The 27883-nt window shown below is 45.0% G+C and overlaps 3 protein-coding genes across 5 annotated transcripts in view; 2 read left to right on the plus strand and 1 right to left on the minus strand.

The window, feature by feature from the left end:
• Positions 1–319: 319 nt before the first annotated feature.
• On the minus strand, positions 320–16622 carry ANKRD45 (ankyrin repeat domain 45). 3 transcript variants are annotated; one of them, XR_006785619.1, is made up of 7 exons: positions 16540–16622; positions 11490–11871; positions 10860–11027; positions 4226–4320; positions 2884–3022; positions 2279–2424; positions 320–455 (listed from the first exon to the last, which is right to left on the minus strand). XR_006785619.1 is itself a non-coding variant. In XM_045838643.1 (6 exons), the coding sequence occupies exons 2-6, from the start codon at positions 11854–11856 to the stop codon at positions 2393–2395; spliced, it is 801 nt and encodes a 266-aa protein (XP_045694599.1). In that variant the 5' UTR covers positions 11857–11871; positions 16540–16622; the 3' UTR covers positions 2163–2392. The 3 variants fall into 3 exon arrangements, 2 of the variants coding, with proteins under 2 accessions (XP_045694599.1, XP_045694600.1); XM_045838643.1 differs by lacking the exon at positions 320–455 and having other exon boundaries at positions 2163–2424; XM_045838644.1 differs by lacking the exons at positions 320–455; positions 16540–16622 and adding an exon at positions 16415–16471 and having other exon boundaries at positions 2163–2424.
• TEX50 (testis expressed 50) lies at positions 6438–7948 on the plus strand. Its single transcript, XM_045838593.1, has 2 exons — positions 6438–6761; positions 7682–7948. Exons 1-2 carry the CDS (start codon positions 6438–6440, stop codon positions 7946–7948), a joined length of 591 nt encoding a protein of 196 aa, XP_045694549.1.
• Positions 16623–22248: 5626 nt separating the features above from the next.
• Positions 22249–27883, plus strand: part of KLHL20 (kelch like family member 20) — a 37510-nt gene continuing 31875 nt past the window's right edge. The window contains exons 1-2 of the mRNA XM_045838753.1: positions 22249–22383; positions 23264–23327. Coding sequence (XP_045694709.1) covers positions 23305–23327 — 23 coding nt within the window. The 5' untranslated portion in view covers positions 22249–22383; positions 23264–23304. The remainder of the gene's footprint in view (positions 22384–23263; positions 23328–27883) is intronic.

A 27883-nucleotide genomic window follows, 5' to 3' on the forward strand; every position in this document is an offset into this window, starting at 1 on the left:
AGCACGGGACGAGGCCATCAGCACCATGGTGCCCCCAGGAGGGGGAGCCCTTCTCCCTGACGTGAGACAGAGAGAAGGTCGTGCGGGGGAGCGCACCAGCTACTTCGCCAAGGTCAGGGCTGACTGTTCCCCCAGCTTCGTTGAGGTAGAATCGACACATAAAACCGTAAGACAGGACTGACTTTTGGGAAGTCGAGCCGGAGGCAAGATGACGAAGAAGAGGTGGTGTCTTCGTCTGTTCAGGCTGCTATACAAAAAATAAGATAAACCAGGTACTGTATAAGCAAAAATCGTTTATTTCTTACAGTTCTGGAGGTGAGGAAGTCCAAGGTCGTGGTGCTGGTAGACCCGGTGTCTGCTGAGAGCCTGCTTCCTGGACAGCTGTCTTCTGTTTGTCACCTCACGTGGTGCAAGGGGCAAGGGAGCTACCTGGGGCCTTTTTTTCAAATCCTCACCTAAGGATATGTTACTGATTTTAGAGAAAGAGGAAGGGAGAGAGCAACATTGATGTGAGAGACGCCAATCAGTTGCCTCTCGCACATGCCCGGACCACGAATCGAACCCACTGCCCTGACCCAGATTCGAACCCACAACCTTTTGGTGTATGGGAATGACACTCCAAGCAGCTGAGCCACCTGGCCAGGACTAGGGCCTCTTTTGTAAGAACCTAAACCCACACATAAGGGCTCCACCCTCATGACCTACCCACCTTCCAAAGCCCCCACCTCCTAGTACTATTGCATTGGGCGTTACATTTTAACATGTAAATCTGGGGGATAACAAAAATACTCAGACCACAGCAGCTGGTGAAAGAGTTAGAAAAGCAGTTTGTAAGAAGGTAACAGAACTATCAGGACATAAAGGTGCCCATATGAAGAACTTCAAGAAGTCAGCACTAGCAAATGAATCAAAAGCTCCACAAGGTTTGCAAGCAATGCCTGAAAGGTGAGTAAGGGAGGGAGAGGCGGAGTTTGCAGCAGGTGTCTCCATGAGGGCCTCTGTCTCTCCGAGCACTCTGAAGTGAGACTCGGAATCCTTCCTAATCACGAAGACCACCTGCCTAGAAAGTAACTGCATATCAAGGTCAAGGCTCAGAGAATGCAGAATTGGAGTACAAACGACAAAAATGGCACCTGGCCTTTCCCCGCATGGTTTAAGTGCTTGAAGGTAATGGACTTCTCCGACCCACAGCGGTACGAGAAGGCAGCAGACACCGATCTCCCTGGGACCACTCCCCAGACACCCGCGGGGTCTGCGGCAGAGGCGGGTGGGAGTCACCACCCTGTTCTTTTGCTTACAGCAACTGAATTGCTCATACATAAAAAAAAGTCAAAACTTTAAAATTTGTAAGACAAATGTAAAAGTGTTACCCCAAAACCGTGGTTGAGATGGAACTGGTTGAATTGCTGGTTTCCTTCCCTTCCCCCCTTCAATGACAACTAGCTTTCTGGGCAGGAAAAGAGAAAGTCATAAGAAAAACAAATACAGTAAATATGTTTAAAATTTTTTTTTTCTTTCTATAAAACATTTCCAGAAAGCCACAGTGTAGTAGATCAAGGGCTTTTAGATAAACTAGAAAAAACAAACAAACAGAAAAAGACTATTCCGAATCACTAATATGAAACCAGCAATGATATTTAAAACCTAGAAAACATCAAACAAAACAGAAGGGAAAACGACCTGGAGGCCAGTTCTAATGCCTGCCTGCATCACCAACCCTGGAGAACAGAGGAAGTCTAAGTCTAAAACTGAACAGATTTCCGTTTACTAATTCAAAGACAGGGAGAGGTTTGAGACCAGAGGTTCACTAAGAAACCGTACCCCACCTCACAGGTAAATGTTAATCTGGACGTAAAAAGTAACAGTCGTGTGGACAGGGGACCCTGATCCAAACTGTCCTTTGTGCTTCCTTGCTCCAGCGGGCCACCCCGCAGCTTTCCTTCTGGGAGAGAGAGGACAGATTTCCCCGGACGCAGCCACTGCGTCGTTTTCCGTAGAATTCCTCAATGGGATGGAAATTTCCTGTCCCAACTGTACAGAAAGTTACGAGACTCTCTAACCAGCTTCTGAAGTTCCCACGCGGTGTTTGTGTCTCACGGCCGCGCGCTGACCGGAAGGAGCCACGGGGACCCCCATGGGGGGGGGGGGCTGACCGCGTGCGGGGCGGGGTGCGGGGAGCAGCGTGGAGGCCGGGCGGTCTGGACGTGAGCACGCCGGCAAAGGGAGCACAAACAGGGCCCATGCGATTTCATACTTCAATGTTTTTATAAAACCCCACCTCTGTTTTCTCGGCTTCCATTGTCATGAATAGGTTCGCCTTTACAAACACCGGAGGAAAGTGTGGCTTTCTAGGAAACGCATGCGCAGTAGAAGGTGTGGCCTTGGCCGAGGCTTAGGTTACAGATTTCGCGCTTCTCACTTGGCCTGCGAGGAAGCAGATATTCAGAATCACCTTTAATTGCCTTGCAATATAAAACAAAAAGTAAGCCACTTTTTACAATTGAGCTCTTACTAAATGTATGGCGATGACATTAGTTAATAAAATTGTATAGGTTTCAAGTGTACAATTCTGTAATATGTCGCCTGTATACTGCATTGTGCGCTACCCCCCAAAAGTCCCCTTCTGTCGCCATCTATCCGATCCCTCCCACCCTCTTCATCCTCCCCCGGCCCCACTTTCCCGCTGGCAACCACCATCCTGCTGTCTGTCTGTGAGTTCTTGTCTGTCTGTCTTGTTCATTTACTGGCTGCTTTCAGTTCATTTCAGTCAGCACTTGTAACTACTTACTGAAGACTGTTACAAGTCAGAGTATCTCAGACTAACAACACGGAACCAACATTCATCTTTTCTGACATTCAAACCACGTTTTATCCACAACTCACGTGGCGTAGCCATTTTTATGAAGATAGGAGTCACGATGTCTTCTAACTGTTGTCTCTGCTCCACAAGCTCACTGATCGAAGCTTCCAGATGGGTTTCCAACCACTCATTTTTCACGCGGCAGGTGCCGAGGATGGTATTCTAGAGACAGAAACAGAAAATGTACTTTCCACTGGTCTACCGAAAAACAAAACTCTGTAGTCTCTCTAAACCAGAACGGTCTGACAGGCCTGCGTGGGATGATATTCTGCACCCACGTTGTCTGACACAGCCTTGTCTGACACAGCCACCGTTAAGACACATGTGGCCCCCGAGCACTACTAAGACGGTGGCTACCACTGCATGTCTCCAGGTCTTTAATGTTGCCTGCGTTTTGTTTCACAAGGGACTTTGTAAAGCGTTTTACGGACCAGAAGTGAAGTGTGTAACTGATCACATTCCCTGACTCGGTGACATCAACACTTGAGCAACACCGAATTCTCTTTCATTAGAAGGTTGTAAGGGAAGTTCACGGGACATCCTGCAGAGAAGTGCAGGAAATACTCTAAAACCAAAACACATCCCTGATACCTCGAGTGCATCTTTTGTGTGCGTGTACATCCGAAGCAATAAACCAGTCCACGTGCATGCGAGCTACCAAATATGGCAGGCTGGCTTTCAATGAGCCATCTTTATATTGGTGTGCCTTTTTCTCGTTATGTTAAACTTGATATCTTAAAAGCATGTAATGCATATATACATAGACACTGAAAGAAATGATGTACATCTAAGTTTTGAAGCGGAATAATGAGCATCAGTGGATCCTTCTAATCAACAACAGACCCAGGTGGATTGCCTCTGGTACTATGAACCCTACCTCTGGACCTTCCCCGACTCCATCCCCCGCCCACCTCCACGAGGCGACCACAGTCTGCGCTCATACCTTTACTTCCTGTTTAAAATAGTTTTACCTCATGGGTAGGCATCCCCAAACAATACAGTTTCATGGTGCTTGCTTTTGAGCTCTGTAAAAATCTAGGTAGTCTTTGGCTCATTTTCTTTGGCTGAACACTGCTTTCCCAAGCTTCATTCATGTTGTTGGGTGAGATACTTAGTACATCTCTCTGCCACTCTTTAGTGTTATTTCATTGAGTTTTATTAGTCTATCTATTCTGAGCAGTTTATTAAGGAAGGAAGGAGGGAAGGAAGAGGAGGAGGGAAGGAAGGGGAGGGAGGACAGGGCAGGAAGGACAGGGCAGGAAGGACCGCCCCCCACCTCTGGAGTGTTAGTGCGGAAAGGAAAGGAAAGATACGAGGCAAAAGTCTCAGGAGACTTTAGGACAAGTGGGGATCACGCCGTAGTACCTTGTCTTCTTTAAGGAATCTCCCCGGTCCCTTTTCTGCATCTGTGACAGTGGTAGAGACCTTTATAATGTATCTTTTCAGAGCCAGCCTTGCATCTGGAGAACAGGGCAGTAAAGTGTACAGTAAGATGATGAATTTGCTCGAGTGCACTGTACCAAGGCAAGTCCGGAGCTTCACAGTGACTGCGGGGAGGTTTTGTCTGTGCTGCTTTCCCTGAACCTCAGGAAGGATGACACTCAACCTGCACAGCGCCCTGGGGCGTCCATCAGGTCCCCAGAATTGTGCGGCATCGTCAATGTCCACGTTTCTCACCAACAGCCTACTCAAGCCTTTCTGCATCATGCACCTCAAAATTCTCCCATCCGCCCATTACCGAGTCCAAAGCCTCTTCCCCATTCTCATGTATTTGTCATAGCCGCACCTCACTTCCAGGTACTGACATCTGAATCATTTTCCTTTTAAAAGAACACTAATCCCCTTCACGAGGGCCCCACCCACATGTCCTAATTACCTCCCGAAGGCCCCACTTCTTAATACCAGCGTACTGGGTATTAGGGTTTCCACATGCGAGGTTCTAGGGACACGAACACTCAGACCACTGCGATTCCTTCGCCCCTCTCATGGCAGTCTCCCCTTCCGCACCGTGTAAGTAACAAGGCACAGTCCTCATGGGCTCATCCGAAGGGTGCAGCTAAACGTTGTCTAAGGCGTGCCAGTATCCAGGCACAGTGTCTGGAGCCCAGTAAAGTGCTCAATACATTACTATGCCAGGCCTTCCCCCCTGGAACCCTGAATGAGATTCCATGCTGGTTACTGAAGAAAACACGGGGCCCGCCAAGCTCCGTGCAGCCCCAGCTCTCTGCCCAGCTGTAACCCTTCCAGTGTGCACCCACAGAGTCCCCCCATCACGTGTGTCTTCTCCCCCCCGCCCCAGATGTCGGCACGGCCCGCTCCTTCGGTTCCTCGGGTCTCTGCCCGAGCACCCCCTGCTCAGAGAGGCCTTCCCAGGGGCCTTCCATAACATCACAGCACACTCGTTCCTTCTCCTGCTGGCCACTTCAGAATCCCTTTACCACGCTGCTTTATTTCTCTCCAGAGCGCTCCATAGACACATACACTGAGATACTGTTTTCTCTGTCTCCCCACTCGGAGGGAAGCTCCATGGACATATTTTGTCTCGTGCCTAGCTGCATGTGCGTTCTGAGCTCCCGGAACAGTACTGAGCACACAGGAGGTGCTTGATAAATATTTGTCACATGGATATTTACACCGAGGTTCTTTGCTGATTATGTTTCTTCAATCTAAGATGCCTTGTCCACCTACCAAAATTCTACTCACTCCTCAAAGCTTACTTAAACACACTTCTGTGAAACCCCTAATTCCACCAAGTGAAACTCATTGCTCTGCCCGCTGTTGCATGATTATGATCTGATTTAGCTCTCATGTTGTTAGTCTACAGCATGTTGGAATTTTTATTATGTTTTTTTGCTTCTACCCTAGATTGTAAGATACTTGAGGGCAGGGCCTCTGGCTCACCTTTTGATTGTATACCACACCCCCTCACCGCCTTACATTTTTTTTCACGTCCCGTGCCCAATTCCCCACCCCTCACCCCCAGCCTGGTAGCACTGCACTGCCACCGAGGGGACAGAGGTTAAAAGGGGACAGAACTTTTCTTGCCTAACTATTTGAAAGGAAGGATATTTCAGAGTGGAAAAAAAAAAGGAAAATAACCAAAAAACAGAAGCAGGTTGTAGGTTGTGTGAAATGGTATCGCTACAGATATTTTTAGAGTAGATGTAAAACAGCCACGCTACAGAAGGGTTTGAAGGGTTTGGGTTCATTGCTTCCATGAAATTTCATGAATATGATTACAGTGTATTAGCCAGCAAGATATTAGTGAGGCCTTTGTTTTTCCTAAAATTGAAAACGCTCAAATAATCCTGATAAAAAAAGCAAGAAAAAGTTTCCCCAAGAAACCCAAGGTGACTGACTGGCTGGGTGACACCTGTTAGTTCCAGTGCGGTTATGATGTCACGGCCTCTCCCTGAATCACTGTGACTGAATATGTAACAATGATCAGTGGTGTGTGTACCTGCCAACTACAAAGACCACACTCGGAGCATGTGTTAACTAACGCTCAGGACATCCCTACTCTGTCTCCAACTACATTTTTGGCTCTGGACCTTTTTTGTCCCAATGAGACAGGAAGATGTCCCTTCAAGAACTCTCCCCAATCTTTCCTCTGTTGGTTATCTGCTTATTACAGGAAAGTCTCTGCATTTGTGATGGGACTATCTGGGCCAAGGTTGGATGGGAGATTTTTCCAGAAGAAATGCCTTATCTGAGAGTTCAGCCTTCTCCGTCTCACTGTGTGCCTCACCCTATCAACAAACTAGGCTGCAATTTTGCCAATAAGGACATATTTCAAGGCTTTTTATATCTCATGTGTATTTTAGCACAAGCTATCTTTTTAATTCTGGCTGCTTTATCGGTTCATTACCTGTGGATGAAATGGAAGAAACACAAGAAAAAGGTAAATTGGTGATGCAAGTAGAGACAGTTATGGAAGTTTGGAGTTTAAGACATAAGATTACCAGCTTCTCTGAGGGAAAGTACCACGTCTTATTCCTCTTTGTAACCTCGCCCGGCCCCTGCCACTCACCGCCCCCCTATCTCAGCACAGCGTCTTGCACATAGTAGGTGCTCAGCAAACGTGTACCAAACTAGAAGGCCCTTCAAACGATCTAGTCCAACCCCTCTATTTCAAGCTTCAAAACACGTGAAGAAAGGAGTGGGCCACAGTGAGTAGAGAGCACAGGAAATGAAATTATCTGTCTGGGCCCACCAGTAAGTCATTGGGTATTTCTCAACTGCTTCACTCATAAAATGAAGGGTCGAGAACAAGGTATCTGTTAGGCCCCTTCCAGATCCAAGAAAGCTAAGTATATAAAGGCTGGCATGTATTTTCTAAATGAACTGTAAACTAACATCTCACCTTAGGATAACTTTCTAGGGAATGGCACTCTTGAACTAATTCCCCGCTTTGCCAACAACACCATATTTTGAGGCCATCTCAAAAGCGCACTGACCTTTACAATAATCGGATTGCTCTAAAATGACTATGGTTTTATGGATCATGCCTTGAGGATGTTTAGTAAAGGGATCTATTTTGCTAATATTCAAATACTTTCTCCTAGATGAATGTTCTAGCTATAAAAAAAAGCACTTTTTAAATGTTTGTTGACGGTGATAATACTTATTGTAATCTTCACAGGAAGTACACAAAAGAGCATTTCTTCTGCCCTTGTACCTGTTTTCTGTAGTAATCTTTCTCTTGTATAAATAAATAATGTGTAGTGTTTGAAGTTTAAGTATGGATATCCAGAAAACTTAATTTGAACTACAGTAAGAAAAAAAAACACCTATAATATAATCTGCTTTTCCCCCTTTTAGCAGAAAAAACAAGTCTCCTTAGATACAGCAGGTAATGAACCAGAAAGCCAGTCCATCAATGACATTGACCAATTACTCTGCAAACTGTTGGCCACAACATCAGTGATGACAGAGTACCTGAATCAGGCATCCCAGCGTCCCACGGCGAAGACCGCCAAGCACCGGAAAACAAAGAGGAAGGATGGGCGAGGAGCGAGAGGGCACCATAAACATCCATGTGAGAATGTACCTCAACCCAACGTGGAGACCACACAAGAATTCCATTGAGAGAACTCATATAAGGTTAAAAATGTTTTTTTGTGAGCCTTTGTAATTTTTTTTTTTTTTTTGCTACGTTCTTTACTGAAATTTTCCAAAGTCTGGGTTGGAAAGTTATTTCTATTCAGCTAAAAAAGACATCCACACTTGCCCTGGCCAGGTGGCTCAGCTGGTTGGAGTGTCGCCCCGTACACCAAAAGGTTATGGGTTCAATCCCCAGCCAGGACACATACCTAGGTTGTGGGGTTGATTCCCTCTCAGAGTACACTCAGGAGGCAACCGATTGATGTTTCTCTCTTGCATCAATATTTCCCTCTCTCCCACACCTCCTTCCTCTCTCTCTCAAATTAATAAATATATCCTCAAGTGAGAATTTAAAAAAAAAATATCCAAACTTACCAAAGTACTGGGAAAAAGACTGTACACTATCACTACTTCAAATTTAAGTATTTCAATCTTTTTAATGTACTACATTACTAATCATTAACCAATCCATAGAACAGAATCTTCAGTGTTTTAATAAATCTCTGATTTAAATAATATTTGTGATTTTTCTTACTTTCCTGAGCAAATCTTATGGCCACAAGAAGACTTCATTTCCCATCTCAGATGCCCTTTGCTAAAATAGTGCAGAAATATTAAAGAATAGATCAATGTTTAAAATATAACTTTTCATCCCTGGCTGGCGTAGCTCAGTGGATTGAGCGCGGGCTGCAAACCAAAGTATTGCAGGTTCGATTCCCAGTCAGGGTACATGCCTGGGTTGCAGGCCACGGCCCCCAGCAACCGCACATTGATGTTTCTCTCTCTTTCTCCCTCCCTTCCCTCTCTGAAAATAAATAAATAAAATCTAAAAAAAAAAGAACAGAATCTGAAAATTAGGTTTTAAAAAAATGTGTATATATATATATATATATATATATATATAACTTTTCTGGTTTTAGTATGATAAATGATTAATTGAGTATCAACATTTCTTTTTAATTTTGGAGTTTGTTGCTCAGCCACCTCAACTTTTTTTTTCAAGTATGGTTACCATGTCATCCAACAAAAGCTGGGTGACTGATCTGAGGCTAGGACAGAAGATTTGATTAAAAACATGAAAAATCCCCGAAATATATGAAGTATATGAAAATCCCAGATCTATAACATACTGTTAAAATTTTTTTTTAAACAATCCTTCAAACAAATAGATAACTCTACAGCCTTTACAAGGAATGGCAAAGAATAGCACCTGTCACAGTTTATTATGGATCATTAAGTTTATTTATGGTCCCACTTTCCAGGTTCCCCTCCTTCCTTCCACTCTTTCGCAGCACAACCCTACCCCATTTCCACAAATGCCTGTTCCATGCCTTCAGAGTTCTGAGCTGTCAGCTAACTGCTGCCCAGAGGACAATGATACATTTTTCTTTGAATGGTGTCCAAACCTTGAAAACCTAAAGACATGTATCTCTAAGAGTGGAATTTTCAGCAGTATGGAGGGCTCTTTGGGGTGCAGAGTCCCCAGCTCCCAAAACCTCTCCAGGTGCCTCCTACTCTCATCACCAGAACACGGAAGGGAAAAGGTTTCTGTACTTGGAAGTCTGAATTCAACACACGTTCAAGTTTATGCTGAGTAGTTTGGGTTTCCGACACTCCAGAGCTACACTCACTTGAAGCTCCAATCCTTACAATTCTATCACTAATCTGGAAATAGAACACTAGTTTATAGTATTCCCATCTCCTTTTATCTCCATCACTGGGAAATGTTAGGTATAATCTCCCCAAGAATGTAAGGACCCTAACTGAAACAGATGGATATTGGAGAGGGGAAACCAAAGAGACTCTGTACCCATAAGCCCCAAACTGTTTCTGTTCAGAAAAGTCACAGCAAAATTTGTCCTTGGATTGTGTTTTCTAAGCAAAAATGGCTTTTAAATTATACAATGTGAATTTCACCTATAATACAATATATTACTCAAGTGGGAGGTCCATTAAATTCTTTGTAATTTGTTTTCTTTTTATTTACAGAGCTAATTATAAAATTGAAGGCACTGACAGAAATAATGCTTCTAGAAAACATTTAGTACAAGAGGAAAATTACCTACGAAACGGTCTGCAAAGTCTAATTCACCTTTTTCTTCCCAATGTGCTTCCTTCCCTCAATTTCCTTATTTCTAATTGTCCAGTCCCTTCTCCTTTCACTGGTAAGCAAGTGATTACTGCCACCAGGATGAAGCTTCCTAAATATCACTTTCATCCTCTTTCTCTGCTACCTAAAAATTTCACCAGCTCCCAATGACTACAGAAACGAAGTGGAAACCTGAACCCCATATTGAAGGGAGCCATCTGGCAGTGATGACAGCAGCAGCAGTTTTCAAGGGCTGACCGCACACCCAGCGTTGCGCGGGGTGCTTTATATCATCCCACCGTCGCGTTCTCCAAGGCCCAGACCAACTCCAACAGCTCCGACGTCAAGCCTCCGATCACTTCACAGCAGATATGACCTGCTGTGCTGATTGTAACCTTTCATCGGAGTCTTTCTGCGGCCCTTACTTAACGTGTGCCTATGGCTTACCATCCCCCGCCGAACACCCGCCCACAGGGCAGGAACCGCCAGTTGTACACACAACAGTGCTCCGTGAGCATTTAATAAACGCCTGCTATGAACACGACCGCGAGTCACTTGACCAAAAGAATGCCGTGAACGTCACCTTTACTCACTTTTCAACCAATGTACGCATGCACAGTCACAAAAGTGTATCTTCCTGAAATCCTTCCAGGGCATTTCCAAAGCCCTGGAGAATGACATACGCAAAACGTCAGTACAACTCAAAAGGGCACATGGCTTTTTGACCTTTGATGGACGCACGACATACACACGGAAAAGCGCGCGGGGGAGCCACTCGGTCTGCTGACGCCTTGCGTGTGTCCTCACCTGCCCAGTCCAGGAACTCGACGCACTCGGTCTGGGAATACCGAGCGGCAACATCGCGAGCCCTCTCCCCGCGGAAGTTCAGAGCTTCTATGTCAACATCCAACTCCACGAGCGCCTTCAAAGTTTCCAGACGGCCCCAGGCGGCGGCGCAGTGTAGGAGGGTATAACCTGACAAACAGAAAGGGGGGCGGGGGACAGCCAGGTCCGATGGACCACCACCGTCTTCAAGACTCATCGCGCAATATTATTATTGAGCATTTACCATTTACCAGCTTACTATGTGCTGCAGAGTATGAGATACTTACATTTATCTTATTTAATCCTCATCACACCCTATGAGGAAAATACAATAATTATCCCCATTTTGCAGATGAAGAAACAGAGACAAAAAATCACTAGGGAACTTGCCCAAGTCACACAGCAAATAGTGAAGCCTGTGTTTTTAACTGTTACACTCTACTGTGTCGACATATACACACACACATTCATTCATATATATATGTATGTATACATTCTTATAATATATGCACAATATAAAGAAGGCACACCCAGTTTATCCAACTTTAAAGATAATACCTACGTCTTTAGCTAGTCCTAAGTGACGCACATGAGAGAAAAAAGACGGAATACCTCTGGCGGTTTTTTCATTCAGATTCACACCGTATTTTGCCAGAGCTCTGATCACATCGCTTTGCCCGGCCATGCACGCTGCATACAACAGATTCCTCCCGACGATGTCTTCCTCCAGGAGGAGCTGCATGGCCTGGTGGTGGTGAGGGTGCTCGGGGTCCTCGAACACCTCCCGCAGCCCTTCCACATCCCCCGTGAGAGCAGGCCGTAAGAGGGGGTTCCCCAGGCCTGCTTCCTCTGGCTCCTCCTCCTCGTCCTCCTCTTCCTCCTCCTCCTCCTCTTCTCCTTCTTCAACTCCTTCTCCTTGCTGGGATAAAAATACTGATTTTTCTGAACTCTCCGAGTCTGGGGGTCCCTCTGACTCCATTAACTCTGCAATTACCTGAGACAAAAAAAAAAGTAATAGAAATCTACTCAAGACAAATTGGAACTGATTTATTTATTCAGTCAGCGCACTGACAATATAGATGGGGTGACAATTCTTAACTGGCTGAAAATAGTTATAAAGTAAAACACTTCATCCATTCCATTAAGGAGAGTATTGTGCACCTGCCAGCAGCGGATGCAGTCAACACACTGCCTGAATATACACTAAAATGAGAACTATGGGATAGAAATAGTAGATTCAATAGGAAGAAGAGAGCAACGTGGGCTAGATTCACTGGGAAAAGATGGAAAGAGAACACTAGAGAGACTCACCTGCCTAAACACGAGTCCCTACTGGGGAGAAGTAAGAAACACAGCTGGACCACTGGAGCCAGATTATTAAGATCTGAAAAAATGAGGTGCTGATGTTTAGGCAGAATTCAGTCACTCGCTAACGCTTCCTGAGAGTTCACTAATACTGTAGACTAAGTGAGGGGTAGGGATCATGCAGATTACCGAGAAGAACCAAATTTCTTTCCTGTCCTCAACAACTTACTTTTTCAAGGGAGAAAAGGCGACACATGTAAAATAAGTGCAATACAAGGTGACAGGTGGTAAGGATCACAGGAGATGAAGTGCTGTGGAAATTTAGAAGGGACGAGATTAATTCCAGCTCGACCTCATCCAGGAAGTCTTACCGCTGCCCACCCTGGCACAACACATACAAAACTGGGAACCATTCAGAGAGGAGGGGCATGGTCCCCTCATACATGGGAGAATGCCCACAGCATCGCTGTTCACACGGCAAAAATCCTGGGTGGGGAGAAACGACAAGGCCCATTAACTGGAGTGTCAACCCCAGCACATTTACACGGGATCCCGTAGACTAGTGAAAGTGAATAAATCCCACGTGCAGATCATGTGCTAGGCAGCTCTGACAGGCTCCAAAAGCCCCTCGCCCTGCACCCTGGCATTCACAACTTTGTGTCCTCCTCTCATCACGAAGGCTAGACACGGTGACTTTCTTCCAAGGTGATGGCATGTCACTCCCAGAAGCCACTTACAACAGACTGTGACTTCTGTCTTACCGGTATTCTCTCCCTGGCGCTTCTCACGTGCTATGATGGAGAGAGGGCTGCCTCTCAAGAAACGGGGCAATCTCTGACCACCAGCCAATAAGACACTGAGGCCCTCGTCCAGCAGCACGAGAGGGACTTAAATTCACTGACAACCACTGAGTGAACTTGCAAGCAGACCCACCCCAGCTGAACCCTGAGATAACGGTGGCCCCACACGACACTCTGACTGAAGTCTCGCGAGAGACCCTGAAGCTAGAGGTCTGGTCCTGGATCCTGACGCAGAGAAACTACGAGATGTCAAGTGTGCGCTATTTGAAACTACTGAGTCTCGGGGTAATTTGGTACACAGCGGAAACCACCAAGGCGCACAATATGAATGAATCTTAGCAATGTAATATTAACTAAAAACATAAATTCAAAAGATTATATACACCAAGACATATTTTCTGATGTTCAAAGCCATTAAAATTAAAATATGCTTTTTAGGAATACAAATTCAGTAACACTATTTCTAGAAGAAGTAGAAGAAACACCAAGACTGAACACAATTCTGGACAGTGTTCCCAGGGGTGGGGTCGGAAGATGCAGAAAACGGAATAAAGGGAATCATACACTTAGTAAAGAACATGGCATTTAAGCTGGGACACAAGGAATGGGCAAGATGTGGTCATTCAGAATGAAGGGAACTCTAGTTAGAATAGCATCTCTTTTTACTATAGCCCTACATTAATCCCTACCTTCATTAAATGTGTGTAAGACTTCCAAGCTGTTGAAGTTAGGAATCCTTTGGTTGCAAATAATAAATAATAAGACTGAATTTAAAGTAGATTATTTTCTCACATAAGAAATTTAAAGGTGAAGATGACTCAGTGGCTCAAAAATATAAATCCAAGCTCTTTCTATTTCTGTATTCGATCATAGTGTGTGAGACTTTCATTATCATGGCATTGCCTCATGGTGACAAGATGGCTGTCATAATTCCTGGCATCGTGCCTATATTCATGGCAGGAAGAAAGGGGAATCCCCCAAAGGATACTAGTGTTGTTCAGCCCCTTTAAGAGGAAAGCAAATCAAAATCTTTCCTACCAAGGCCCAACAAACTTCCAATTATATCTCAAAGACCAGATTTATTGGACAAGTGCCTTTATATTTAAGAGAAACAAAAGAAAAAAAAAAAGCAAGTTTCTTCCTGTCTCTGTAAGGAAAACAAGCAAGGTATATGGGGTTAGGAATGTGAGTTGAGTTAGCCAATCAGCCATGACTCCACCATAAGATTTGGTCTAAATCTTATGTTTCCTTCATTTTACCGAATAAATACAGTACTAAGGAAGTCAATCATCTTTTTGAGTTCCTGGCATCCAACTCTCCACCCTCTCAACACACACACACACACACACACACACACACACACGCCTGCTACTAGGCCTAGAATAGCTTTTTATCTCCTCCATTCTTACCAGCCAAATCCTATTTAGGCCAAGCTATTGACCTACCTTCTTCCTAAAACGTTTCTCGATTCCGCTCTAGAATGAATACACCTGGACCAAGCACGTGGCGAGCACTCGGTAAACAGAACCTATCATCATCATCATCGAACCATCATCAACCCTCCGGCAAAAGCACCCATGATGCAAAAGAAAAATATGTCAATGCTATCATTTCTTCTTTTCTTTTTTTTTTAATACACAGTCTTCCTGTGTAGAGTCTTGAGTAAATAACTGTCAGGTCTTCCACACCAAACACTTGATTACACACAGGTGATTCTGCATCTAGCGCTCAGTGCGAACCCAGGTTAACTCAGAGATCTGGAGATAAGCTAGATCAAATCTGCAAACCTGACTCAGGCCAGAACACTCAACACTACCTTTGGTATGCCCTGAAGTGGAGCTTAATTTCCAAATCAACACAGAACTAGCCTAGTTAGAGTGGCAGTTCTCAGACTCTCTGATCTGAGGGCTCTTTACAGTCCTAAAAAACTGTCTTGTTGATGTGGGTTAGGTCTATCGATATTTACCATATTAGAAGTTAGACCTGAGAAATTTTTAAGGTATTAATTCATCTTAAAACAATTATGTGTTAACAAAAAAATATAGCTCATGTAAAATATGTTTTACAAAAAATACTGACGAGAAGCATTATTTTACATTTTTGCGAATCTCTTTCATGTCTCATGTATTAGAAGACAGATGATGTTCCTATCTGCTCCTGCATTTACTGTGATGTCACGGGATGCTGTGATATCACCTCCTGTAGCCTCTGGGAAACCACGGTAACGTGTGAGAAAATTAGTGCAAAGACACTCTTCCTCTAAGAACAGGAAGATCATTTGACTGGTGGATTCCATGAAAATGTGTTAGGGATCCCCAGGGACCTCTCAGACTACACTTTGAGAACCACGGATCACCCTCTGAAAGAGAGGATTGGAGAAGTTACCTGAGACCCTAAACACTTGTGTAGAAGAGAAACTAAACCTTAGGCACAGGCTGAGCTAAATCCGATGGAGTATTTCCATTATTTTTTCCCCTAATAATCAAAATAATTGAGCACTCATGGGAGAAATGAGATCTGTCACAACAAAAATGAGTTACACTTTCTTCGCCCATGAAAAGTGGAACATGAAGGGAAACTGCCACCCCACTACCTGTAACGACAAGTTCACAGAGAGCATGAGTGAGAGGAGAGGGAGGGCTGGACTAGGAAGACAGAACGGCCTATGGACTGTGAGTCGGAAGGCCCACGCTTTGGTTCTGATTCTGATATTTATTAATTAGGTGACTTTGCTAAATTCACTATCCTCATTAGTCAAGTAAGAACAGCACCTGCTCTGCCTTACTGAATTAATGTGGGAAAACCATCTACTAAGTTTTCCTTTGAACTATCAAGTTCACATGAACTCTTTTGAGGCTGCTAAGGCACTAATGATAGAAAATCACATAGGTCACGGCCCCTACCCCACTGGCCTTTACAGTCTTGGGAAAGCCAAAGTAAATGAGTAATGCCAGAGTGCTATATGGGATAAAAGCACTATGTATGGAGATAAGCAAGGGGTGCTTTGAGAGTAGAGCGTGGACATCTAAAGTGGACTCAGAGTTGGGAGGTCCCGGATAGGCTTTCCAGAAGAGGTGACCCTTCAGCATTGAAGAGTAGGCATCTTAAAAGGAGACGAGAAGGACGACGCGGGTTACAAGAGTACCAGAAACAAAGGCCGAAGAGGCAGTCAAGGCAGCATGAAGTTGTAATAGAGGAACAGATCTTAAGGATCTTTTAAGCCAATTGCCTTCTTTAAAACGCAGTCTCTTGAGAATTTTAAGCCGCAGCTCCGGGAGAGGGTACCCAAAGGCGGACCTGGGCCCCTAGGGTTAAACAAAGGGGAAGCCTGGGGAAGACTATGCAGAGCAGGAGCCCAGCCGCACCACCCAAAAGGTCCAGCGGACGCGGCGACAGAGTTCGCCTTGCGGCCTGAATCCCGCGAAGACCTACCGGAAACCCTGAGACTGCCCACTTGGCGAGACCCGCTACGCCCAGCTCCAGGCACAGGCAGAGTCCCTCCCTTCCAGTCCCCGCCCGAGCAGCCAGGTTGGGATGCCCATTCACCCCACGCCCACCTTGCCTCGACTCTGGGACGAGCCCTCGCAGCTGCCGAGACTCTGGGCTTCTGCGGTCACCACGGCGACGACGCACCCGGCGCCGTAGCACCGCCCCAAGAGCGTTGCTCCAGGCTGTGCGCGCAGGTCAAAATTGCAAAGTGCAGGAACGCGAGGTTGGGTGAAACTGTTTGGTTAAAATCGAAATGATTAGCATCTCTGTGTTGTGCAAGATGGTGTGAGGGTTTTTTCCTTATCTTGTGCGTTTCCTGTAATATGTAGTATATTTGTTTTACAATTTTAAAAATAAAATTTAGCCCTGGGTTGGGGCTGCTCAGTGGATGGAGCAGGGGGCCTGCAAATCAAAGGGTCACCAGTTCAATTCCCAGTCAGGGCACATGCCTGGGCGGGGCGGCCAGCCAGGTCTCCAGGACCCAGCACGAGAGCTGCAACCGCACGTTCATGTTTCTCTCCCTTTCTTTCTCCCTCCTCTTCCCATTTTCTAAAAATAAGTAAAATCTTTTTTTAAATAATAAAATTTAAAAATAAGGGAGTATTGGTAGCTGTCCCATCTTAGTCTTATCTTCAGCCTCTAAATGGAAGAATTTTCCAGAAATATAAGGATGCATTCTAAAAACTGCTAGAGCTTGTAATTATAATGGTCAGCTTAATTTTCTAGTGCATTAGACATTTTTGTCCGTGGTTTATGGTCACTGTCACCAACAAGTAGCATTTCCTGAAACCTCACAAGTGCCAGCAACAGCAGGAGTGGAAGGAACTCGGAAACTCACTCTCTTGATTCAGGAATTTAAGAGCCAAAACAGATGACTTTTTAAAAGGGGGGTAGGGATAGGGGTGGGACAGGGGTCGCAAAAGAAACCAGCAGAGAAGGGCCAAGCTTACCCAGAAATTGCATAAATGTTCACATGGATCAGAGTGAAGTCAGAGAGTTGTGTTTGTTTGTTTGTTTGTTTTTTAACTGAAGAGCAACGGTGAAGGAAAACATTCCTTTACCATTTGTGCAAGAAAATCCTTATATATTTTAGAGGAGTTCAGAACATTTGAGCTGAAGGCTGATTAGCCTCGCTTTCAAATGAACATTTGGCCTAAAAAACAAGCAAAATATTACTACCATTCATCTGAATTTCCAAAATAAAAGAATTCAAGCCCTGGCTGGCGTAGCTCAGTGGATTGAGTGCGGGCTGCGAACCAAAGCATCACAGGTTCGATTCCCAGTCAGGGCACATGCCTGGGTTGCAGGCCACGACCCTCAGCAACCACACATTGATGTTTCTCTTTCTCTCTCTCTCTCTCTCTCTCTCTTTCTCCCTCCCTTCCCTCTCTAAAAATAAATGAATAAAATCTTAAAAAAAAAGAATTCGAAAATTTTTAAACTGTAATTATTAAAATTTTCTTATTCAAATAAGTTTTGGTAGTCAAAATTTTAGAGTTTGACATTACACTGTCAACACAGGGTGCTGCCACAATCAAATGCCAACAGGAGTCCCCAGTCTGGGCTGTGGTTAAAAGAAGAAACTTCATTCAGGTAAACAGTTTACAGACCTGGGAAACCTGACCCCTTGTCAGAGAGACATAGCCTCCTGCAGAAATCAAAAGGTCAGGCCAATTTATATAAAGTTCCAGCCTGGTTTCCTGATTGATCCATCTTTATACAAATACAGAATCAAAATTGCACAATCTGATTGGCCCAAATAGCACTATCCTGATGGGTCAGCATCATGCATCTCGATTGGCCATTATGGAGCTACTCTGACTGGTCAGTATAAATGCAAATGAGGATATAGCTGCACACTTCTGATTGGATGGGGCAAATCTCATCGGTGGGTGGAAATATATCAGGAACTCCTTTACAAGGGTTGAGTCAGGTGGTGGGAGCACAGTGCAGATATGGCATCTGAGTCTACAGCTTTTCCCTGAAATGCAGCATGCGTGAGAGGCTTCTGCAAACTATTGCTGCTAGACTCCAGTTATGCATCTACCACAAGGAGTCCTTCCTAGCAGATATGCAAGAAATTCCTTCTCCAGGTCCACAGCAGACAAGAACTGTAGTCTAGAAGCTTTGTCATCTTCTAGGTTGGTCCTGCAGTCACCATACAACACATTTGCTTTACTAAGCACTCATTTCCTACTGAAGTTGGTGAAGGGGAAGACATTTTAGCTACTTCGCCTTCAATATGTTCTATAGGGAACTGTTCTGTGTGGCGTGGGAAATGTAGCTCAGCCCCCACTTGGAAAATCCAGTGGGGAGTGGGTAGGCACACAGGACCCATGCCCACAGATAGGTTCTCCTGTGGGGAATCAGGCCTGCATTGTACCTAGGCTTCTCTGAGACTTACTTCTGCTAAAACTCCCTCACCCTGGATTGAGGCAGCAAATGCTTACTGCATATCTTTAAAATGGCCCCCTAAAGTCTGTGCTAAACCTCCCAAGTATGGAGTATAATCAGCTCAAACACTTTTCCCATCGATCTGCAACATTTTTCTCTTTGAAGTAATTAGCAACATTCTTTCCTTTGTTATCTGTAAAAGGTAATCACCTACGGCGAAACTGTGCATAGTAAATGAGGACCATCCTCGATGTAATGTACCCAGAAAAACAATACAAACCTGTCCAGGCAGGGGTCAGGGCCCTCTCTCTCTCACTTAGAGAGTGGTCATGCTGTCCCTTTTTCTCCACTGGACTGCCCTAGTCCATGTGAATTTGTTTGTCGCACCGGCCACAACACATGGACCCTGTGGGCTGGGGTCCGCATCAATGTTCTCTTAAAGTATCAGAAGGAAATAAGGAAGCTATCTGCATACTTCATATCCCCATTGCAATCAGTGAGCCCAGATCTCTGTCGGTGTCTCCTCCCATCAACATGCTCCACAGAGGGCAGCCACTCCTGAACTCATCAGCAATTCTGAGTATTCCTTCCACTAGCGTCTTCCTAATTACTTTAATGTATCCTCTGGTCCCTCCCATGGAATATAACCATCTTGCAGATTTTCCAGGATTGCCTTGTAGAACTCTAGCTTGCTCACTTTTTTGAATTCTTTAATCTCTTGTTCCACTGCCTTCCGTGGCAAGCCTGGCATCTTTACTTCATTTCACATGGGCCGTGACTCTTCATGCTTATGAAGCCATTCTGGCGGCACCTTTGCACCACCCACTGAGATCCTTGTCAGGTGGTCAAATCCTGTATCCCAGGAGAGTGCTTCCAGATTAAGTCTCCCTTATTCAACCTTGTATTCTGAATACCCTGTGTGTACTCAGCCAGACATTTCCATCCCATATGTAAAGGTCACTCTTTCCCAACTAGCACCCTGACCTTGGCATAGCAGACTTGCCAATGATGAGAACTTAATCTTGAGAACTAAACTTAATGAGGCTCTGCTGCTCTATAATTAAGTCCTGGACCTGTTCCTCAGCTTTTCCTGCCCTCCGGTTGCAGAAGAGGAGAACCTTTGTATTTGTTCCCTAGGAAATCCTTAGCTTTTCCTGCTTAGTGTTAAATAGCCATTTTATCAATCTGTTTCATTAAATAGCACCAAATAAGCTTAGCAACAACCCACCCATATTTCTTCTACATTTCTCTAAACCTGATACGTTGTACCCACTAGAGTGTTTCCTCCCACCAGAATATAGTTCGCTGAAGGCAGAGCACCTCAGTCCTGCTTGGAGGACTGTGGGGAGGGGCCCTGCCAGCCACTGGCTGTCTTCTGATTCTTCCTGATGTTATTAACAGGGAAGATGTGAATATCAAGGAGCCGTGGGCAAGCCGATCTTCTTTGAGTCAGTGCGACGTTCCTAAAAATCCCTGCTGATCTCTCTATGTATTGCACCTTACCTTTGTTTTTTCTCCTTTTCATCCCCAGTGACTTTCCAAATGAGATGACTGACCCTCCCCTTATTCACTTACAGGCTGTATGAATCAGGGATAGAACTTTCTAAAGCCCTCTGCTCATGACCCTGTAAACACTTTCCGTGGATGATGTTATCTGATGAAAAACCAAGTTGTGACAGTATAACCGGGGTGGGGGAGGTGGAAACTGGCCAGCAGATAGCCTGACTTTAGTTCAGCTTCTTTTTGAGTCATCATCAGGGAAGTTGACTCTTTTTTTTTTAAGATTTTATTTATTTATATTTATTTTTTAGAGAGGGAAGGGAGGGAGATAGGGAGAGAGAGAGAAACATCAGTGTGTGGTTGCTGGGGGTTATGGCCTGCAACCCAGGAATGTACCCTGGCTGGGAATCGAACCTGGGACACTTTGGTTCCCAGCCCGCACTCAATCCACTGAGCTATGCCAGACAAGGCTGGAAGTTGGCTCTTAATAAATTAATTCATTTATGTCTCCCATCCATCTTGTACTATTTTTATGTTTCGGTATTTGCATTTAGACTTCTGATGGGTTTGGTTATCGTGGAGTATAAAGATCCCACTCCTTCACCCCAACAAGGACAACTCTGAAGGGTCATCCAGCTTCAGAGCTTCCATCAGAGTCTTCAGAGGCCTTTGCTGAGACTGCAAAGGAGTCCAACTTCTTATATGGAATGGATCCAACTTTATCTTTTTCCACATTTATATCAGCACCATTTATGCAACAGCCCAGATAGTCCCCAGATTTGAGATATCACGTTTACCACATACTAAATTTCCATGTCCCTGGGTCTTTTTCTGGATTTCCTACCGTGATTCTCATTATAATTTACTTCTCAAAACAATTTTATAGAAAAGGTATTATTTCCCTTTTACATAATGTTTAAGAGATGAAGAAATCTGACCAAGAACACAAAGCTAGCCAGTCCCAGGACTAGGATTTGAAACTAGGTGTCTGGACCTGAAGGCCATGCACTCCCCACTACAAGCTAATTATCAAAAGAGTCTTCCCGTTTCAAAACCAAGTGGACAAACCTTCGTAGATCCCACGTGTGGAACAGCTAAGGAAAATCTGGTTAAGTTCATTCTTAGCCTAGGATAGTTATTAGGAAACCAGCAACAGTCTTTCACTGATACTACTGAAAATGTATCCCCTAACTTATCACTTGTATGTTTTTAAATATATACTAAAAACCAGCTGGCTATGTGCTGTGGGGAAATCCGGCAAAGGACAAGTTGAAAGGCGCTCCCCACACCCCACCCCAATGCTAAAGTAAGCTCACAAAAGTGTTCCGTTAAGTGTCTGGTGGTCGATACTAAGTGGAAGGGCAAGCTGACATAACCTTAGGATCCTGAATGAAACTTTGGGGTCTTGAAAGCTAAAGTGAGGGAAAGCAGGATGGTCGGGTACGTTTCTGGTTTGGTTGTGTGTCCTCAGCAGTTTGCACGATAAATATATGTCGACTCCATGTATGCACGCGCCCATCAATCATTCAACCCACATTTAGGAACGAGAGTGTGCCAAGAGGAGACTGACCTGCTACAAATGTATCAAAATTCCTAGCTTTCTGTGACTAATAGTCATCTTTCTATTGCCATCTACTGGGGACAACAAGGAAGAAATGAGAAGGCTACAGTATTCAAATAGTGCCAGTTCAGCAGCAAAGCCAAGAAGAGGTGGCTCTCGGGATAAAAGGAACTGGACGCGAACTCCGGCAGTGCAACAGGTTATGCAAATTTCCAGCAAAGGGAACAGCTACTGCCTGAGCCGCGCCGGAACCTCTTGGCGGAGTAAGTGCATTCCAGGAGGAACGCTTTAGAATCAGGACCACTTCCGGTTGCTGAACATTGGGCGAGGGACCCGAAGGAAATAGCTTGAGGAGCGGCAGCGGACTGGCACTAGCGGCAGCAGAGGGGGGAGCGCAGACCAGACGGCGGGTGGAGGAGGCCGGGGAGGCTGCGGCAAAGGAAAAGTGTCAGAGCCGGTGAGTTAGGCGCCCTAGAGGAGAGACGGTGGAGAGCGTCCCGGCTCGCTTGGCGAATCTGTGGTCCCGAGTTGCCAAGTCGCCGGGTGGAGCTAGGGCCGAGCTTCGCCCTCCGCCTGTTAGGGACGCAGAAGAGGGACTGTTGGGGCTCGGGGCTGGGGCTGGGGCTGCTGCCGGGCCTCGCAGGGGCACCAGACTGCGCTGTGGTTGGCTGACAGCCCTACCCGGGAGCCTGGGGAAGCGCTGGGCGGTCCTGTCTGGGGACTTTGGGCTTCTCTGGACAGCTTCTCCGGCCAGGGGCTGGAATTCGGGAGACGCGTCCCATTTAACCCTGGGTCCCTAGCGAGTGCTTGCCAAGGGGGTGGTGGACATTGTTTCGGGGACAGGCAAGTGCTGGTAAAGAGCCAAGCTGCCCCGGCAGACGGAAGCGGAGTTGTTTGTTTTTAAGGGCAAAATGCCCACCATGCCTCTGTCACTTCTGGACAAGTTCATTGCTTTCAGATCTGTTTTAAACCAGCCCATCCCCTGTTCATGCTTGTCGTGTTAGTACCGCCGCGGGTATCTGGCGAGTGCTCTGTGGGTACACTTGACGGCGAGGTCAGAGTTGAATGTCTCCAAGCACTTTTCGAAGAGAGACAGCACCCTAGCAATCGGGACTGTGGAGCGCCCCTCCCCTCACCTTCACTTAGAACCGGCTTAGCTTCCAGAGTGAGGATAGGCACCCTGAAGGTAACAGGTTAAGGGCACGGTCGTGCGTCTGCCAAAGGCCTGTGAAAGAAGAGGACACGCTGTTGTCACTGAACGAAATGATTGTATAGAGATCGTTACCGGAAAGATCAGAAGTAGTTTTTATTAAGTTACTGCTTTTCTGTTGCTTTAGGTTCGGCTTCAGAGTGTGGTCAAGGGGACTTTTCATGGTGCATGGAAGGCAAACCAATGCGCAGGTAGGCGTTTAGGGAGAAAAACCTTTTGTTTTGCGGATCGAAATCCAGCATGTAATAAATCAGGGCTCCATTGAATTTAAAAGAAAAAAAAAAGGTTTACAAATCTTACCAAAGTCTGCTTGGAACTAATGATTCTTGTTCTAAAATAAATCAAAAGTAATATCAGGAATTAGTAGCATTTTAATTAGTAGCCTTATTATAATAAGGTCATATAGGGATCTTAAAAATCTAAAGAGTGCTATGAATTTTGTGTTGTTGTTAACATTTAAATTTTCCTTTTTGTGTGGTAATTTTCTATGATAATCATTAAGTGTGCTGTGATATATGGGTTTATTATAGTCTTCAATTCCCTGTAGAATGTAGAGGGTTCTGTTGCTATATAACTATTCAATATAATGATTACTTGTAATACGCTGTGCCGAGTGTCTAATTATGGTTTTAGTTATTTCATTGATGTTCAGTAATACATTTGTTCTGTTCATTAAAACAGCTGCATTTCAGGGGAGATTGAGGAGTAAAAAAAAGTATTGGACGTAGCTTAGTCCATAGAAAAGTAGAACAGTGTGTGGGAATATACAATCATAGGCCCTTCCAACCCTAAAATGTAATGATGGTTTTTTTCTCAATTTTCTCAATTTTCTCTGTTCTAACAAATAGGACGTCAGTCCTTCTTGAAACAGAATCAGCCCAGTTCAATGTCTTCATTTTTTTAAACTCATTTTACATTAATTGAACTGTACTTAATCATTTGTTATTTAACGTCAAAGATGAACAACTGTGGCAGACCCTTTTAAGAAAAGAAACGGTTCATGTATAACTCCAAGTCAGTGGCTAGAACCAGGACGATCTTTTCCCAGATCTGTCACTGGTTTTTTATTCACTCTGAGCAGTTCGCGTCTCCGTGCCCTGGTTTTCTGCTCTGATGTATCTGACCGGGATGTTGGGAATTAATGAGTGCTTGCACATGCTTTGAGATCTCCAGGTGAAAAGATGTTATGGATGTAACAAATGCCATTACCTTAGTTATGTCTTATTCTATGATAGCAATATTTGACTGAAAGTACATGACGTTAACAACACATATTAATACTTGTCACTTCAGCTTTTAACAGGGTTGCAACAAAACAGATTGCTTTTCATCCTCAGCTGCCATAAATGTTATATCTTATGTAATTGCTAAAATAAGAGCTTATTATTCTTTAGAAAGAGAAGGCACAGCGTGGGAATGTTTTTATCAGTAATTTCTGTATAAAGTATTCAATTACTCACACCCATTTTTTCTGCTTTATTACATAATACTGCCACTTATTCAAAATCATTTTGGAGAATTCTGGCACCATTAAGTTACAGCTCTTCCTTAATCACTGTCGCTTAGCCAAAGCCTGGCCTACACTTTGCTGTCTGGTTTTACTTTTATCTGATGCCTGCATGACGTCATGGTCACAGTGCCAAAGGGTACTTCCTTGCTGGGCTGCCATTCTTGCCGCTTGCAACCCAAAAGGCAGTCTCTGGAAGATGAGGTTGAGTTTATAGTTGCTATTGGAGAAGCTTTTATGTGGATACATATTCATTCTTGCTACTTGCATGTGAACTCCTTGAGTCTCAAATGTCTGCTCTATCCTTATGCCTCTGGAACCTAATAATCACTGAGTAATTGTTTGAATGACTGAATGGTATCTGCAGATATTTCCCCTGGGTGCAGGGGCTATGAACAAGAAAAGATTAAAAAATATTGTTAAGGGTATTCTAATGAATAAAGGTTTTTGAAATTAATTAACACTTTATTAGTAAAGCTCAGTTGCATTCACTTATTTAACTAGCTGCCGTGTGTACATGGTATGTAATTTTAAAAAACAAAATAGGCTATTCAGTGAAAAAGAAGTCTCCCAGTGCTGACCCCAGCTCTCAGTTTTCCTCCCCAGAGGCAACCCCTGGAAGCAGTTCATGTGCATCCTTTCACAGACATTGCAGTTTAGAGCCTGCCTTTATTAGGAATCAGTTTATTCTCTCACCAAACATGTGTATGGTGCCTGGTCTGTGCCTGCACGCTGCATACATGCAGGTGGCGTGATGGGAAGACATGTAAGGGACACCACGACACAGCATGAACGGGATTCTAGTAGAGAGGTAAATGCAGAGGAGGGAATCTCTGCTCTGTGGAGAAGAGGAGAGCTTCACCGAGACAGTGATATTTGAGCTAGATCTTCTAGAAAGGATAGGAGTTTGCTTTAAAGTAAAATGTACTTTAAAAAGTAAGGATTTAAAGAAAAGCAATAATAAAAGGCACCATAAATAGAACAGTGTGCCGACAAACAGACAGCAAGACCTGAACGTGTATGGCACGCGGGTAATGGTCGGAATACCTGGAATGCGGAGGACCTGGGGGAGCCGAGGGGGAAAGGGGCGGGAAGAGTCATGGAAAGTGAGGCTGCAGCCCTGGCAGGAAGAGTGTGGCTTTCCCCTTCGGGCATTTGAGGGCCATTGGACATTGTTACACAGATAGGATTCATTCTTTGGGCTGACATTTAGGAAGCAAGGGCAGGGGCTGGAAAGAGGGAAGAAATGATGGCAAAGAAGCTAATTTAAAGGGGTTGTAGTAGCTTAGATGAACGCTGAGGACCTGAAACAGATCCCTGGCAGTGGGCGTTGAGAGAAGAGGATGGGGTTGGGAGTTTAACAGTGAAATCAGGAGGGTTTGGCGAACAGCATTCCAGCTAGGGACACGAGGCGCTGCCTTGACGAGAGAAAAAAGGTGGCGCTGCCTTGACAAGAAAAAAAAGGTGGGGAGAGGAACAGGTGTCAGTAAGCCAAAACCAGATTCTCTTCACAGAGTTTATTATGCCTCGGAAACAGCCAGCTGAGACAGCCAGCACATTATTGGAGTATGGGGCCTGGGAAGAAGAGCAGTTTGGGTTGGAGATTTTTTAAAAAATTGTGAGTCATCAGTGCACAGAAAGTTCTAGAAGTTGTAGGTGTGAATGAGGGTAGAACAGAAAAGGAGGATGCCGAAGACAGAACCCTAGGGAGCCCCAGGGGTATTTAACAGCACAGCCGAAAATGAAATCCTATAAAGATTCAAGATGAGTAAGAAGCTTTAGGTCCTTTTTTTGCATCTAGAGTTTTATCAGTGATTTTCACTCATGGTGAAGATCAGATGAGCTTTTCTCCTTGAGTTCAACTTCGAAAGACAAAAAAAAATCTCATTCAGATTTCATATTGCGAAAATTTCCTATTTATTCTAGTCGGTCTAAAATGTATACTTAAAAATAGTGGTGCAAGATGCGCTGCTTGGTCAGGCTGTTCCTTGCTCAGCACCCCTCCTCCTTCCCGCCCTCCCCTGCAGACACAAGGAAGTTACATATTACGCTTGGTAACTTCATCTTTGCCTTTTGGGATGGCCGTGTGACACAGCTGCCAGGGAGGTTGTCACCGAACAGACCTGGGGTGGGGGTGCAGATGAAACACTCTTACTGAATGGACCCACCCCAGTGCTCCAGGGGTCCCCCACCCCGTCCTAGGTTCGCCTTGCTCACTGCCAGGGAAAGACATCTCTCACTGCCAGAGACTGGTGAAAAGGAAAGGGATTATTTATGTAAAGAGTTATACAAACTTAAGATTAATGACTTAATGTCTTCATTGAGATTTCAAATTCCTTTAGAATACCCACAAACACATGGTCCTTCCTTCCCCCTCTGCCCAGCCTGGGGTACCGTATCTCAGAAAAAGAAATAGAAGTCCGTGGTTCTTCTCTGCCCAAGCTGCATGTTCCCAAAAAGACACCGCATGGCTGCCACACTTGGGTTTAAATCCCAGCGCCAGTCTTCCTCTGCCGCACCGTTTCTGACTCCTCCCACAATTGGCCACAGCTGCCAGCATTCCCGTATGTTCCCAGTTTTACTGGGCTGCCGTAGTAAGTCTGGGCAGGCGTGGCCCTGTGGTGTGGAGCCAGTCATCTCCAAGTTCTCATGTAGGCTCTGTAACCAGGGGGAATTGCCTCCCAGTTACATCAGGGGTTGACGCATGGCTACAGCTGTTTAATATATCTGCAAAACCCGCTAAAGGTTATAGATATGTGAAACTACCATTCCAGAGGTTATCTGCAAAAACTGTTGCTATTTAAAACAACTCTTAATGGCCCTGCTCTGTGTGTCCCATCCCCCAGCTCAGACTTGTGGGGGTGAAGACATCCTATATGTATATATTTTTTTCTAATATTTCTTGGACACCCTGGGTTCTGGACCCCATTACAAATCCCTGTTTGGGGGCCCCCTTTACAAGATGTCGGGGAAGCTGCTGAGGGCTCTCCGAGGAAGGCTTTTGCTTTCCTGACGTGCAGGGAGAGCAGCTGGCTTGCGAGGCCTTTTTCCCTCCTCCTGCGTCGTGCCGTGAGTGCAGGGCCGAGGCGCCCCATGCTGACCCTCGCTTTACCCAAGGAGCAGTGGTAAGATGTCTTGAGGCTGAAGAGTCCGTGTCCTATTTTCAGATTAAGAGTCAACGGCCCGTCTTTGTGGTATGGAATTAGGGATGGGAGGTAGTGTCTAGTGGGTCCCCTTCTA

This window comes from Phyllostomus hastatus, unplaced genomic scaffold, assembly GCF_019186645.2.
Source record: "Phyllostomus hastatus isolate PE091 unplaced genomic scaffold, TTU_PhHast_1.1 phas_contig_283, whole genome shotgun sequence".
NCBI lineage: Eukaryota > Metazoa > Chordata > Mammalia > Chiroptera > Phyllostomidae > Phyllostomus > Phyllostomus hastatus.

Coding starts and splice junctions, on each gene's coding strand:
- TEX50 (XM_045838593.1), top strand. CDS start 6,438: ATGTCCCTTCAAGAACTCTCCCCAATCTTTCCTCTGTTGGTTATCTGC. Junction 6,762..7,681: donor GGAAGAAACACAAGAAAAAG/GTAAATTGGTGA, acceptor TCCCCCTTTTAG/CAGAAAAAACAAGTCTCCTT.
- ANKRD45 (XM_045838643.1), bottom strand. CDS start 11,856: ATGGAGTCAGAGGGACCCCCAGACTCGGAGAGTTCAGAAAAATCAGTA. Junction 11,028..11,489: donor GAATGAAAAAACCGCCAGAG/GTATTCCGTCTT, acceptor TCTGTTTGTCAG/GTTATACCCTCCTACACTGC. Junction 2,425..2,883: donor CATAAAAATGGCTACGCCAC/GTGAGTTGTGGA, acceptor GCTTCCTCGCAG/GCCAAGTGAGAAGCGCGAAA.